The sequence below is a fragment of the Bison bison genome, unplaced genomic scaffold, assembly GCF_000754665.1.
Source record: "Bison bison bison isolate TAMUID 2011002044 unplaced genomic scaffold, Bison_UMD1.0 scf7180017864503, whole genome shotgun sequence".
In the NCBI taxonomy this organism is placed as follows: domain Eukaryota; kingdom Metazoa; phylum Chordata; class Mammalia; order Artiodactyla; family Bovidae; genus Bison; species Bison bison.
Window position 1 is genome coordinate 5,824,500 of NW_011495061.1, and position 13,020 is coordinate 5,837,519.

The 13,020-nt window shown below is 44.7% G+C and overlaps 1 protein-coding gene across 1 annotated transcript in view; it reads right to left on the reverse strand.

Moving 5' to 3' along the window:
- The window catches only part of SCUBE2 (signal peptide, CUB domain, EGF-like 2), a 67,828-nt gene extending 54,876 nt beyond the window's left edge, over window positions 1-12,952 (reverse strand). Inside the window, exons 1-3 of the mRNA XM_010829375.1 lie at window positions 12,757-12,952; window positions 11,926-12,048; window positions 5,299-5,424 (exon numbers count right to left, since the gene is read on the reverse strand). Coding sequence (XP_010827677.1) covers window positions 5,299-5,424; window positions 11,926-12,048; window positions 12,757-12,952 — 445 coding nt within the window. The remainder of the gene's footprint in view (window positions 1-5,298; window positions 5,425-11,925; window positions 12,049-12,756) is intronic.
- Between the last annotated feature and the right edge of the window lie 68 nt (window positions 12,953-13,020).

Genomic DNA, 13,020 nt, shown 5'->3' on the forward strand with positions numbered 1-13,020 from the left:
CAGGTCCTTGTGTCACAGAAGCTCTCAGAATTGAAGCCAGTGGGACCGCAGGTAATTAACTTCAGCCCTCACAGGTCCGTGGCTCCCTTAAACAGGCCGTCCCCCTGGACACAAGGTAATCAGTCCAGTAAGTATTTACCTTCTCTCTCCAAAGCTCAGCGCTAGAGGAGACAGTAAAACACAGATGCTGCTGCTGCTGCTAAGTCACTTCAGTCGTGTCCGACCCTGTGCAACCCCATAGACGGCAGCCCACCAGGCTCCCCCGTCCCTGGGATTCTCCAGGCAAGAACACTGGAGTGGGTTGCCATTTCCTTCTCCAATGCATGAAAGTGAAAAGTGAAAGTGAAGTCGCTCAATCGTGTCCGACTCTTCGTGACCCCATGGACTGCAGCCTACCAGGCTCCTCCATCCATGGGCGGCAAGAGTACTGGAGTGGGGTGCCATCGCCTTCTCCGAAAACACAGATGAGTAAGATGCAGTTCCCTGGCTCTAGGAGCATCCGCTTCAGCAAAGGGGAAGAGACACTGAAGGAGTAATGGTGAGGTAAGGTAAATGGCACAGAGGACAGAGGTCACATCTGGCTGTGGGCTTCAGGATGGGTTCTTTGGAAAAGCTGATGAAGGCGTGAGCCTTGCAGTCTTTCTTCAATGATAAATCAGGAGATGGGACTGGAGGCAGAAGAAAGGGCCTGAGTGTAGCAGGAAGGCTGGGGGACATGGAGTATGTCCAGATAACTGTGGGTCATTCAATTTGACTGAAGCATGGTACAGGTAGGGAAGTTACAGGAGATAGAGCTGGGAAAACAAATTGGGGTCACACTGCAGAGGACCTTAAATACCAGGCAAAGAAGTTCCCACTTCATCAGAGAGGCAATTGGAAATCACCAGAGCTGGGATGACACGATCAGCCCCTCATGTTGGGAAGGATAAGACAGCACTCAGAGAAGGGAAGAATTGAAACCTGGGAGTCCAGCTTCAAACATGTGCCTGAAATAGCCCTGGTTGGTGCCAGTAGGGACCTGACCTGGGGCCTGGCAGTGAGGATACCTGCTGCTGTTCAGTTGCTCAGTCATGTCCGACTCTTTGCAACCCCATGGACTGCGGCACATCAGGCTTCCCTGTCCTTCACTATCTCCTGGAGTTTGCTCAAACTCATGCCCATTGAGTTGGTGACCTAAAGGAAATCAACCCTGAATATTCATTGGAAGGACTGATGCTGAAGCTCCAATACTTAAGCTGCCTGATGTGAAGAGTCAACTCACAGGAAAAGACCCTGATGGTGGGAAAGATTGAGGGCAGGAGGAGAAGGGGACCACAGAGGGGGTGCCTAGGATGGAAGAAATAAAAGAGAACTGTGGACAAGGGTGTCATGTGGACATAGGGTGAGGTGGCTGAGAAACATGGGGAGGAACTGGGGGTGGAGATTGGTTGGTCCCAGCAGGGCAGGGAGGTGATACATGTGAGATGCTGACATCCAGGGCTCGATCCAGTAGGCTGTGGGAACCCTGAGCCCGGTGTGAAGACAGCTCTGAAAACCACTTACTCGTGGTGTCCTGATAATATGCTGGAGGCAGCTGAGCAAGTCAAACACAGGAGTGTAGGAAGGGAGAGGAGAGGAGAGAGAGGAGACAGCCAGAGGAAGAATTTGGAGAACACTGAGGGTAGCAGGATGAGAGAGCAGGAGCCCCAATAAAGAAGCCATCAGCATGGAGGGAGGGAGCCTTGCCCCAGTGCTGTGCCCCTAGGGCAAGGTTAGAGGACCTTTCTTCCACTGAGTCACACACACTCCTGTACACGGCTCCATCAATACACTTACCGCTATGCATTCTCAAAATCTTTTTTTTTTAATTTGTACCTTTTGACTCCTCAGAATTGCTTATTTATCCATAGCCACTAGATTGCAAACTCCTTGAAGACAGATGTTTTAAAAAATATATATTTAGCATAGCCCTGTAACCTGCAGGCACATATTAACTCTTCAATGCATGAACAAACAAGAAGAAGAGCATAGCATTATCAAAGCTAAAGAAGAGGAAACTTCCAGAAAAATCTCAGATCTGATAGAGGCTCGAGGAGAAGGCTAACATAAAAACCAATTTATTTTCTCCAGCCCTGATTTCCCATGTGCCTATCTTAGCTCCTGGGGGCATCTGTAACAAGAACATTCCCATTTAAATACCTGTTATCTGGTTTCAAGCTTCAGATCTTACAGTCATCCGTCCTCCCACACTACCCAGCAGATGCCTTTCTAAACTGATGGGACTCCAGTCATCCCCTGAAGCCTAACAAACTCGCCCTTCTCCGTGCCAAAGGGTGAAGGGAGCACATTCCAGAGGGTGAGAGACGCTGGGACACACCTGGCCTGGCTGTTCCTGCAGAGAGGACTGGGGTGAGCAGGAGCGATCTGCCTCTCTGGGCACCAACACCTGGCCTGGCTCTGAGTTGCCCCACCCTACCCCATGCTTCACCCACTATTCCTTTTCTCCAAAGCAATCAGAAATGTATCAAGTTGGGTGATGCGCTCGGATTAAAGTGAAAGTCACTCAGTCGTGTCCAACTCTATGCAACCCCATGAACTATACAGTCCATGGAATTCTCCAGGCCAGAATACTGGAGTAGGTAGCCTTTCCCTTCTCCAGGGGATCTTCCCAACCCAGGAGTCAAACCCACGTCTCCCGCATTGCAGGTGGATTCTTCATCAGCTGAGCCACAAGGGAAGCCCAAGAACACTGGAGTAGGTAGCCTTTCCCTTCTCCAAGGGATCTTCCCAACCCAGGAATCAAACCCAGGTCTCCCGCATTGCAGATGGATTCTTTACCAATTGAGCTATCAGGGAATGAATTAATACAAAAGTTCACGTGCACACTAAGCTGGTGAGTTTCTTCAGAGCATAAAACAGTGTTTCACAACCTGGCCGCAGGTTAGAATGCTGATATCTGGACCACACTGGTCTAACTAGCCTTGGATGAGACCTGGTGTCATTTTAAACTTTTCAAGCGATGCTAATAGGCTACAAGACCTAGTAGCTATTCCATAAACAGAAATGGAATTCAGGTGGGGTGAGCTGTCTGGAAGAGCTACATTTTGTTTTTCAGGCTTACAGGCACCCAAGATTCTGGAGCAATCTGGGTAGAGAGCCAGAACTCAGTGGTGTTTGTCCTCTGCATACCCTGGCTCATATATCGGCAGCTGGTGTAGGGTTAGGGGCCGAGGAGAGGTAGGGGCCATCCAAGAGAACACAGGAAACTGCCACTCCAAAATTTTGATACTGAGTTCCTTCCCTGTCACAAAATGCTTCTGCTCTTTTGAGTCCAAACGGCAGAGAGGTTTCTCTGTGTGCTGGCCCTGATCTTCACGTATCACTGTATTTTCTCTCGCCTTCCTTTTCATAGAATCCTGAGTCCCTTCAGAGGTACTCAGTGGATGCTCAGGGCCTTTCTGCAAGGTAGACTCTTGCTACCAAACCCAGAAAGAGAGCCCAGAGAGGGGGAAATGGAAACAGTCTGCTGAAATATCTGAGTTAGCAGCCAGGCAAGGAAGAACTTGGGGCCTCGGGATTTCTGAGCAGGTCTTTACTCCAAATGACCCCACCCAAGGTCCTTAGTCCTTAACTCTTGGAAGGTTCTGCGTGTTGTTCTTCAGAAGTTCACACTTTCCCCAGGCTGTGAGTTTGAGCACAACTGTGATCAATGGGTCTTCCATCAACTACAGATCCTCAACATGCCATTGGCTAATCAAAGGGAAATAAGTGATTTTCCCAGAAAATGTTTTTTTTTTTTTTTTAAACATACTGTAAATTACACACTAAACATAATTTTTTTTTCTTTTTTAAATTTTTAATTAATCTCAATTTATTGCTTCTCTCAGGATTGTGTCTCTAATGTGTCTTTTTGTGGTGCTGATGACCTAGAAAGTTGCAGAGGGGTTAGTGACTCCCAGCCCTCAATCTCTTCTCCCTGAGAGCTGCAGGCTTGGAAGGCCAAGTGGTCTAACCAGTGCTGGACCTCTCATAGCACACACAGACAGGAAGGGACAGAGTCGACATCAGGATGGGGCTCCAGGTGACATGACAAAGGTCATACCAGGCCTAAGTCCCAAATACTCTCCTTCCCCCAACACTCAAAACACAAGTTCGGCCTATACTCACTCAGTGACTTTTATGGCTTCCCTAGTGGCTCGGTCGGTAAAGAATCTGCCTGCAATACAGTAGACTGCCTGGAATGCTGGAGACAGACGCAGGTTTGATCCCTGGGTTGGGAAGATGCCCTAGAGAAGGGAATGGAAACCCACTCCAGCATTCTTGCCTGGAAAATCCCATGGACAGAGGAGCCTGGCAGGGTACAGTCCACAGGATCATGGGATCACAAGAGTTGGACGTGGTGACTAAATCACCACCACCACCATGCTCATCTCAAAGCATTTGATCAAGTGGCCATTTCCACTGCACAGCAAGGGAGCATCTGAATTAGCTGTTCCCGCAGAGGTGGGGCCTGGCTCAAACTTCTCTTGGTTAGCCAAATGGACATCAGTGGGTCAACCACATGAAGGATTGATGCCAAAGGCATCTGATGTCCTCTGAGTCCCATGATGTCCTTCTGTACCACTGCTAACATCAGCCTTCAAGTGCAAACAGACCATAAACACTTGCCTTCCAGGTGTGCCACGTCTTCTAAGACCATCCAACATTCAGCCCTATCCAACTGCTTGCTATTTTTAAATTCTGTTTTATTCCTAGCATAAGGAACCAATGTAAACAATGCTCTTTGCAGTTCCTAACTCAGAGACTGAAACTCTAACAGATGTTTTTGGTTTGTGGGATACTAGGAGGATGTTAATGGAAGGTTTCTGTTTGAATTTCTCTCTCTTTTAAGAAAAAAGAGAGGGGTCTATCTGGCTGAGCTCCAAGCACACATGTGGAATATTTACGACAAATAGTTTTACATGATTCTGGAATAGAGGTATTTACAGGATTAAAGAAATAGCTTTAAGTCAAGACCCTTTTAACACAAGACTAAAGATCTTATAAGTAACAAGTCAATGCCAGAAAGTCAGTAAGTACTAATGACAATACCCACCCACGTCCTTGGACAATGGAGGGTTTATATTATGAATGACCACATAAAAACTAAAATACTTTCCCTGGTTTTCTGTTAGGAAGTATGATTTCTGGGGAGCCAGAAAACAAAAGTTTATCATCCCAGTTTTCTTTTAATGAACATGTTTTTGTCAAAGAAAAGAAAGGGGTGGGGTGCTAGAGAGGAGGTAAATGATAATTACCATTTCTATCTGTTTTTCTTACCGAGACAATTATGACCATCATGAGCCAGCGTGAAGCCATCGAAACAAGTACAGCGATAATTGCCAGGAATATTCAAACAGTCATGGACACAGCCTCCATTGAGTTCATTTTCACATTCATCAATATCTGAGGAGTAAAACAGAAGTAAGCCACACAGGCACTATTTCTTTCAGTTCAGTTCAGTCGCTCAGTCGTGTCCGACTCTTTGCAACCCCATGAATCCCAGCACGCCAGGCCTCCCTGTCCATCACCAACTCCCGGAGTTCACTCAGACTCACGTCCAGCGAGTCAGTGATGCCATCCAGCCATCTCATCCTCTGTCGTCCCCTTCTCCTCCTGCCCCCAATCCCTCCCAGCATCAGAGTCTTTTCCAATGAGTCAACTCTTCTCATGAGGTGGCCAAAGTACTGGAGTTTCAGCTTGAGCATCATTCCTTCCGAAGAATGATTTCTTTAGTGTAGAGAAATATATATTTACCTTTTAACCAGCCATCCCACTTCTAGGAATCTCCAACAACAGTAAAATTAATATACATAAGGTTATTCACTGCAGAATTTGTAATTACAAAATACTGGAAAAAACCTTAATGTCCATAACAAGTAGTTGAAGAATTAAGGTGCGTTTACTTGGTGGAATACTGTGCAGCTGTTAAAAAGAAACAAGGGAAAAGATTTCTACAAACTGATTTGGAGTGATTTTTAGAATATACTAATAAGTAAAAAAAAAATAAAAATGCATAAGATTATTTGTCATATGTTATCTTCATGTAAAAAATAAGGAGATATAAATACACATAAAATTCCAACATGCTTTTTTTTTCTTAGAATTAGACAAGCTTATTTTAAAATTTACATGGAAATGCAAAAGACTCAAGAGTTAAAACAATTTTGAAAAAGGAAAACATATTTGGAGGATTTTCACTTACTATAAAGCTACAGTTATCAAGACAGTGTGTGGTACTGGCATAGAGGCAGGCAAACAGATCACTGTTACAGAATCAAGAGTCCAGAAATAAACCTTGTATTTATGGTCACTTGATTTTAGGCAAAAATGCTAAGGCAATTTATCGGGAGAAATGATAGTCTTTTTAACAAATGGTGCTGAGACAACTGGATATCCATATGCAAAAAAGACTCACTTAGGCCCTTATTTCATATCATACACAAAACTCACAAAATGCATCAGAGACCTAAATGTAAGAGCTAAAACTAGAAAACTTTTAAGAGAAAAAAATATAAAGGTTTTATGAGAAAATCTTTGAGACCTTGGGTTAGGTAAAGATTTTTTTAGATACAACATTAAATATATCACAAAACACAAAATCCATACATTAAAAAATTAATAAATTGGACTTTGCGGAAATTTAAAACTTTTACATTTCAAAAGACATCATTAAGAAAGTGAAGAGAAGCACAAATTGATAGAAAATATTTGCCAATCACATACCTCATAAAAGACTCTTATAATTCAATAAGACAAACAACTCAATTTTAGAATGGGCAAGAGATCTGAATAGACATTTTTACCAAAGACAATACGCTGGCTCAGATGGTAAAGAATCTGTAATGCAGGAGACCTAGCTTTGATCCCTGGGTTGGGAAGATCCACTGGAGAAGGAAACAGCAACCCACTCCAGTATTCTTGCTTAGAGAATTCCATGGACAGAGGAGTCTGGTGGGCTACAATCCACGGGGTCACAAAGAGCCGGACACAACTAAGTGACTAACACTGCACTCCAACACAATAAGCATATAAAAAAGGTACATCGTTAGTTATTTGAGAAATTCAAATTACAATCACGAGATACCATTCCACACTCCCTAGACAGTTATAATAAAAAAGACAGGGACTTCTCTGCTGGTGTCGTGGATAAGAATCTGCCTGTCAATGCAGGGGACATGGGTTTGACACCTTGAAGACTTGAAGACTGTATTACATGGTAATTGTACACCTCAACTAATTTACTCGAAATCACTGATTTGTACATTACTTAGAATTGGTGAATTTTATGCTGCGTAAATTATAACTCAGTGAAGTAGTTAAAAAGAAAATACATATTCAGCTGCTTATTTGTACAAAAGAAACATAGGAAGGAGAAACCAGAAAGCACAGAGATTGGTGACCCGTGCTTGTGGGAAAAGGCGTGGAAATGAGGAATGTAAGCAGCATAGGAACGAGACGAGGGAGTAACACTTCTCTGGTTTTTGTACAGCTTTGACTCAGAACCATGGTGATGTTTTACATACACACACATCAAGCAGGCAGCAGAAGTGGGGACTGAGGGGAGATAAAAAATGGAATACAGAGAGAAACAAATGAATCCAAATGTACCATAAACGAGTAACACGACCACACTGGAGGGGATGGGGAAGGAAAGTACTAGCCTCAGTAAATTCAAAAAGTAATAAGTTGACTGGATATTGTAAGGCTGAAAACAAAGACAGTTGTATATAAATACCATACCCGAATTATTCTATCTGTTTTACCCACAGGATTATGGAGTAGCAATTCTGTATATACTTTATATGTATACTGGGACTGAACAAACATACATATATTGCAAATAATGAGAGCCAGGCTTCTCACTGTTAGAGAAAGAAGTTACAAATAAGCCAAGAGGGAGGTTAGAATAATCCTGTGATACTGCTTTGGAATCTGAAATATCCGTGTAACTCACTGTTTTTAATATATAGAGAAATGCATAGATAAAAGGAATAAAAATAGCTAAGTGTGTATGTGTGGGTTAGTATACATACATATGTTTCCTAGCTCTGTCCACTGAGAGGGCCTAGGAGGAATGACATCCCAGTAACAATGAAAATATCAAGCATCCAGATCTTGGTTTCCATACACCATTTCCCAATAAAAGGAAAGCCAGGGCTCCTTGAAGAAGTGGTTGATTCCAGGGTTGCTGCTGCTGCTGCTGCTAAGTCGCTTCAGCCGTGTCCGACTCTGTGCGACCCCGTAGACGGCAGCCCACTAGGCTCCTCCGTCCCTGGGATTCTCCAGGCAAGAATACTGGAGTGGGTTGCCATTTCCTTCTCCAATGCGTGAAAGTGAAAAATGAAAGAGTCGTGCCCGACTCTTAGCGACCCCATGGACTGCAGCCTACCAGGCTCCTCGGTCCATGAGATTTTCCAGGCAAGAGTACTGGAGTGGGGTGCCATTGCCTTCTCCAGATTCTAGGGTTAGGGAGGCTAAAATATAGGTTGAAGCTGGAGCATTCTGTGGTATCAGAAAATTAGGAGTTTCTCAAAAAAGGATGGGGGCATGTCAACAGGACACAGGAGACATGTGAAGGAGCTCCTGATGGCTACAGTTGGAACAACTTGAGCCAAAAATAAACAACTATATAATTAAATAAATACCTGTGAGTCCATACTGGCATAACATACATAAACACATAAATCAATGCTTAAATAAATGAGAAATGAGGACAGAGCTTCCTTAGAGAAACCCTATTAATAGATGTGCAAGGAACAAGAGAAATACAAAACCACCAAGAGGCACACTTCACAGTGACAACTGATGCCGGCAAGATCCATGGTGAGGCGCTGAAATCAGCGGACAGAAATGTGAGAACAAACAGGATATCAGCATGGGCCGGAAGTATCTGCCTCAAGATATAGCTCTGTTGAAACGGGGGGAAAAAAGTAACTCTGAAGTGGAGAAACACAGAATATATCATTTTGACCAGGTGATCAAGATTAACATCACCTGTAATGGGACATGGTGCCATCGTGTGCCCCAGCTGTGATGCACTGAAAAGCACACGAAAATACTTCTGTAGCAGCCTTTGCCAAAAGTTTCACTTTTGTATTATCACAAATGCAGAACAAGAAAACACAGGACATTCTCTTATTGTGTCTGTCCCTACCATCTCACTTTTTATCACGTGGAAACATAACACCAACAAAAGAACTGAACAGTACTCATCTACGTGTCATTGTCAAGAAAGACCAGGAAAGACTGAGGAGCTGTCACACAGCGGGAGGAGGAGACAACAGTTAAGTGTACTGTGGGACTTTGAGCCGGATTCTGGAAGGGAAAAAATAGAACATTAGGAAAAAACTGGTGACATTTGAGTTAGTCTATATGGTTAACAATATTGTGCCAATGTTAATTTCCTGGTTTTAATACGTTCCTGCAGTTATGTAAGTTGCTAACACTAGGGTAAAATAAGTAGTAGACATATGCAAATAATTCTGCACTATTTTTGCAAATTTTCTGAAGTCTAAAATTAGTTCAAAATAAAAAGTTAAAAAAAAAAAATTACAAAGGCCAAGTCTAAATTCATCCCTAGATGATTCAGTTCCTTAAACTGAGAAATAAGGACCATATAATGAGTACTGACCACTGAAACATCCCTCTCTAAAGTCTGGGATATAAGCAAAGATCATGTAGAACATAACATCTTTCACCTAAAGTCACTTCTGAAGCACATTATTTTAAAAATACTCAGGTCCCATTCTTTCATTTTTCTAACGTTTTGGCAGAAGAAATTTGTGGAGGAGAAAATTTTGTTCGCTCTGAGCAAACCCGTTCCCATCCTTGAACTTTTTTTTTTTTTTTTTGATTTTTAATTTAATTTTATTTTTAAACCCCATCCTTGAACTTAAATAGGGCCAAGTGACTCTGGTGATAATCACAGCACAAATGTTGTTGTGTTGTGATTATCACAAATGTTGTTGTGTTGTGATTATCACAAATACACAGATGGGACCCAAGAGGCTTAAAAACTAATAAGCTAGAAAGTACACATGAAGGAGTTACATCTTTGAATATCTGTATCTTTGAGTCTTTGCAATCCTCATTTTCTTTCCTTTCCCTTCTTGGAAGAAAGTTTCCACTTATGGATCCCCATGCCAAGAAATCCAAACTAAACAGGGAGAGCCTTACTTGCTGGGTTTATAAATACTACAAGTATTCAAAAGATCAGATCCTCCTAGGGTTTGGGTTGAAAATGACAGCACAAAGAATACATGCCCCCTGTTAACAACGAGCACTGTAGAGAGAGGAAGAGGAGGACCTTTACTTTTCTATTTCACACATTTTTGTATTGTTTTGTATTGATTTTTATAAAAATAATCACAAATTATTTTGAAAACCAATTTAAAGGTATAAGAGCAGCAATGCCGATCTTTAATTCTTTTAAACTAAATAGCAAACTTTTAACTCTAAACTGTTAGTAATTCAATTTCAATTGTGATAAGCAAAACTCAACAGCTAAGAATCACCAAACTCTTGCCACTTGTCATTCAATATCATTTACTAAATATGTACTTTATTCAAAAGAAACCATGGCATGGTTTCTACCCCCAGAAAGCATACAGTGATTGGAAGTCACAGTGAAAAAGTGAACATTTTTATCCCCAAGCAGGATATGAACATATGTGAATTCCAGTACTATACATAGAATATTTAATACAGTGAGGATGTGGTATGGAGGAATTGACAAAGAAATGTTTCAGACAGAGGTAGTCTTTTGGACTCCCATGATGTAGGGCAGATAGAGAGAGATGGCCGTCTATCTCCAGGAAAAGATGAGCTTGAAGAAACAGAAGGTTGGATGGTCCACCAACCCCACTTGCTATGAACCTGACCAGGAGCACATCTTCTCTGATGCGAGAACTGAGAGTTTTGTTCCTCATGCACAGAGGAGATTGCAAATAATAGGACTTCACACTCAACCAAAGAGGGACACCAGGAGCTGAGTGAACAGGAGAGATATGAGGCCAGCAACAGAGCTGGAGTTTTATCTAACATTCTTTCACCTGCAGGCTAATTGTGTGAGCATGCCCACAATCCCTTTCCCAATTCCCTTGAGCCCCATGCCCTCATCAGTAACATGAGAGATAGGATTGGCTCAGAGCTCCCAGAAGAGCCCTGCCAGCTCCAACATGCTACAACTTCCATTCCCTGGAGCAGCCTGCTCCTACAAGAGTCCACTCTATGGCCAGTTCCCAACTTCAGAATTCCTGACACGAGCTAATCCCCAGTGGCCCAGAACATAATATAGTGGAGTCCAGCCTTCAGGCTCCCAAATCTGGAGCTCTAAGGGCTTAAAACATCCCTCCACATACACTTTTCCAGGGCTGGGGCAAACCTGCAGCTCCAAATGAGGCAGCCTCCTGGTGCAGCTGGCAGGTCACAACGCCAAACCGCCCGAAGTCATGGACAAGATGGAGTCACTACAGCTGCAGGGGAGGGCGGAACTCTGGCACTCAGACTCCAGAGTGAGAATACACGCTGCCCCAGGGAGGTGAAGGATCAGCCCTGCTCTGGCAGGCATGGCTGTCTGATCAACACAGCTGTTCACTTTCTGCCCCCAAACTGAGTGGGACCGAAAGACACTACTAAAGCACCACTTTTCCTTTGCAGAAGATAGACAAAAGGGCATTTCAGAGCCAGAGGCAGATGAAGCTATGATCAGCTCTGGGGAAAACCTGATGTTCCCAGTTTTTTAAGGATCTGAAATACATTTCAGAGAATGCGTGATGTGACCCAGGGTTGGGGTGGGAGCGTGGGAGGAGAAGCATTTCTACCAACACGAGTGGCCACTACAAGTGCTGAGGAGGTGGAGGGCTTCCCCTGGTGGCCCACACTACTGGTTACCAGGTCACTTACCCTCACACTGCCTGCCCTCCCCTTGGTAGCCAGGCCTGCAGGAGCACTTGTAGGAGGTGGGTGTGTTCTCACACAGGGCATTGATATGGCAGTCATCTAGCCCCTGGGCACACTCGTCCACATCTGCAAAAGAGTACAGCAGCTCCTAGGGTGTCTCCCTAGATGACCTGGCCTGGTCCCTCTCTAGCATCATCTCCCACCAGCCCACCCTACCTCACATCTCACCATCTTGGAAGTCCCGGGATTGACATATGATTTCCAGGCCCCTGTTTCCAGGCACAGACTGTTCACTGTGACTGGGATGCCCTCTCTACACAGCTCAGACCCACCTCCCCTAGGGAATGTGCCAGGAGCCCAGAGTGCAGGTGAGATGCCCTCCCCAGGATGTGCTCGCATATCACACTGTCACTGCTTTCCTGCCTGTCTTGCCATCTAGACAGTTGATTACAGATTGGGTCTGCGTCCCTGAGGCCACGCACAGTGCCTGGCACATGAGCAGGCGATGGGAAAGGCCTACTGAAGGAAAGACCAAGTTGGCAAAGATGATCTGAGAAACCGAGCAGGGTCTGTCAGCTTTCTCAGGGTTTGCGATATGGGGGGACAGCTCGCCCTGGGCTCTGATCACAGCACCCTGAGCCCTCCAACCAGGCAAAGCGGGAGTGGTGCCCCCATCCGCAGCCCCTCACCGCTGCCCACCCTCTCAACCTGGAAAGCCGCCTGGGCAGAAGTATTTGCTTGGCTGATATCCCTCTAGCATGTGAACTAAAAACAAACGTTTTGAAAGTATTGCAAGGCCAGTTAGTGCAGAACGGGGTTCCCCGATTTTCCAACAGCAGCTGTTCCACGGATAGAAACATTCCCGAAGCCCATCGGAGAACTTCCCGGCCCCGACCTCACTCTGGACTGCGGCCAGAGCCCTCAGTTTCCCCGTCTCCGCAGAGGAGACTCCCAAGCCCTGCTCCCCGAGCTCCGCCCGCGCGAGTCTGACCAGCAGGCGCTCCACGCAGACCAGAGCGGGAACTGTCATCAGCCCCGGGGACAGGCCCGGCCGCGCACTCAGGCCCCGGCCTCTAACCCGCGCGGTGACGGCGCTTC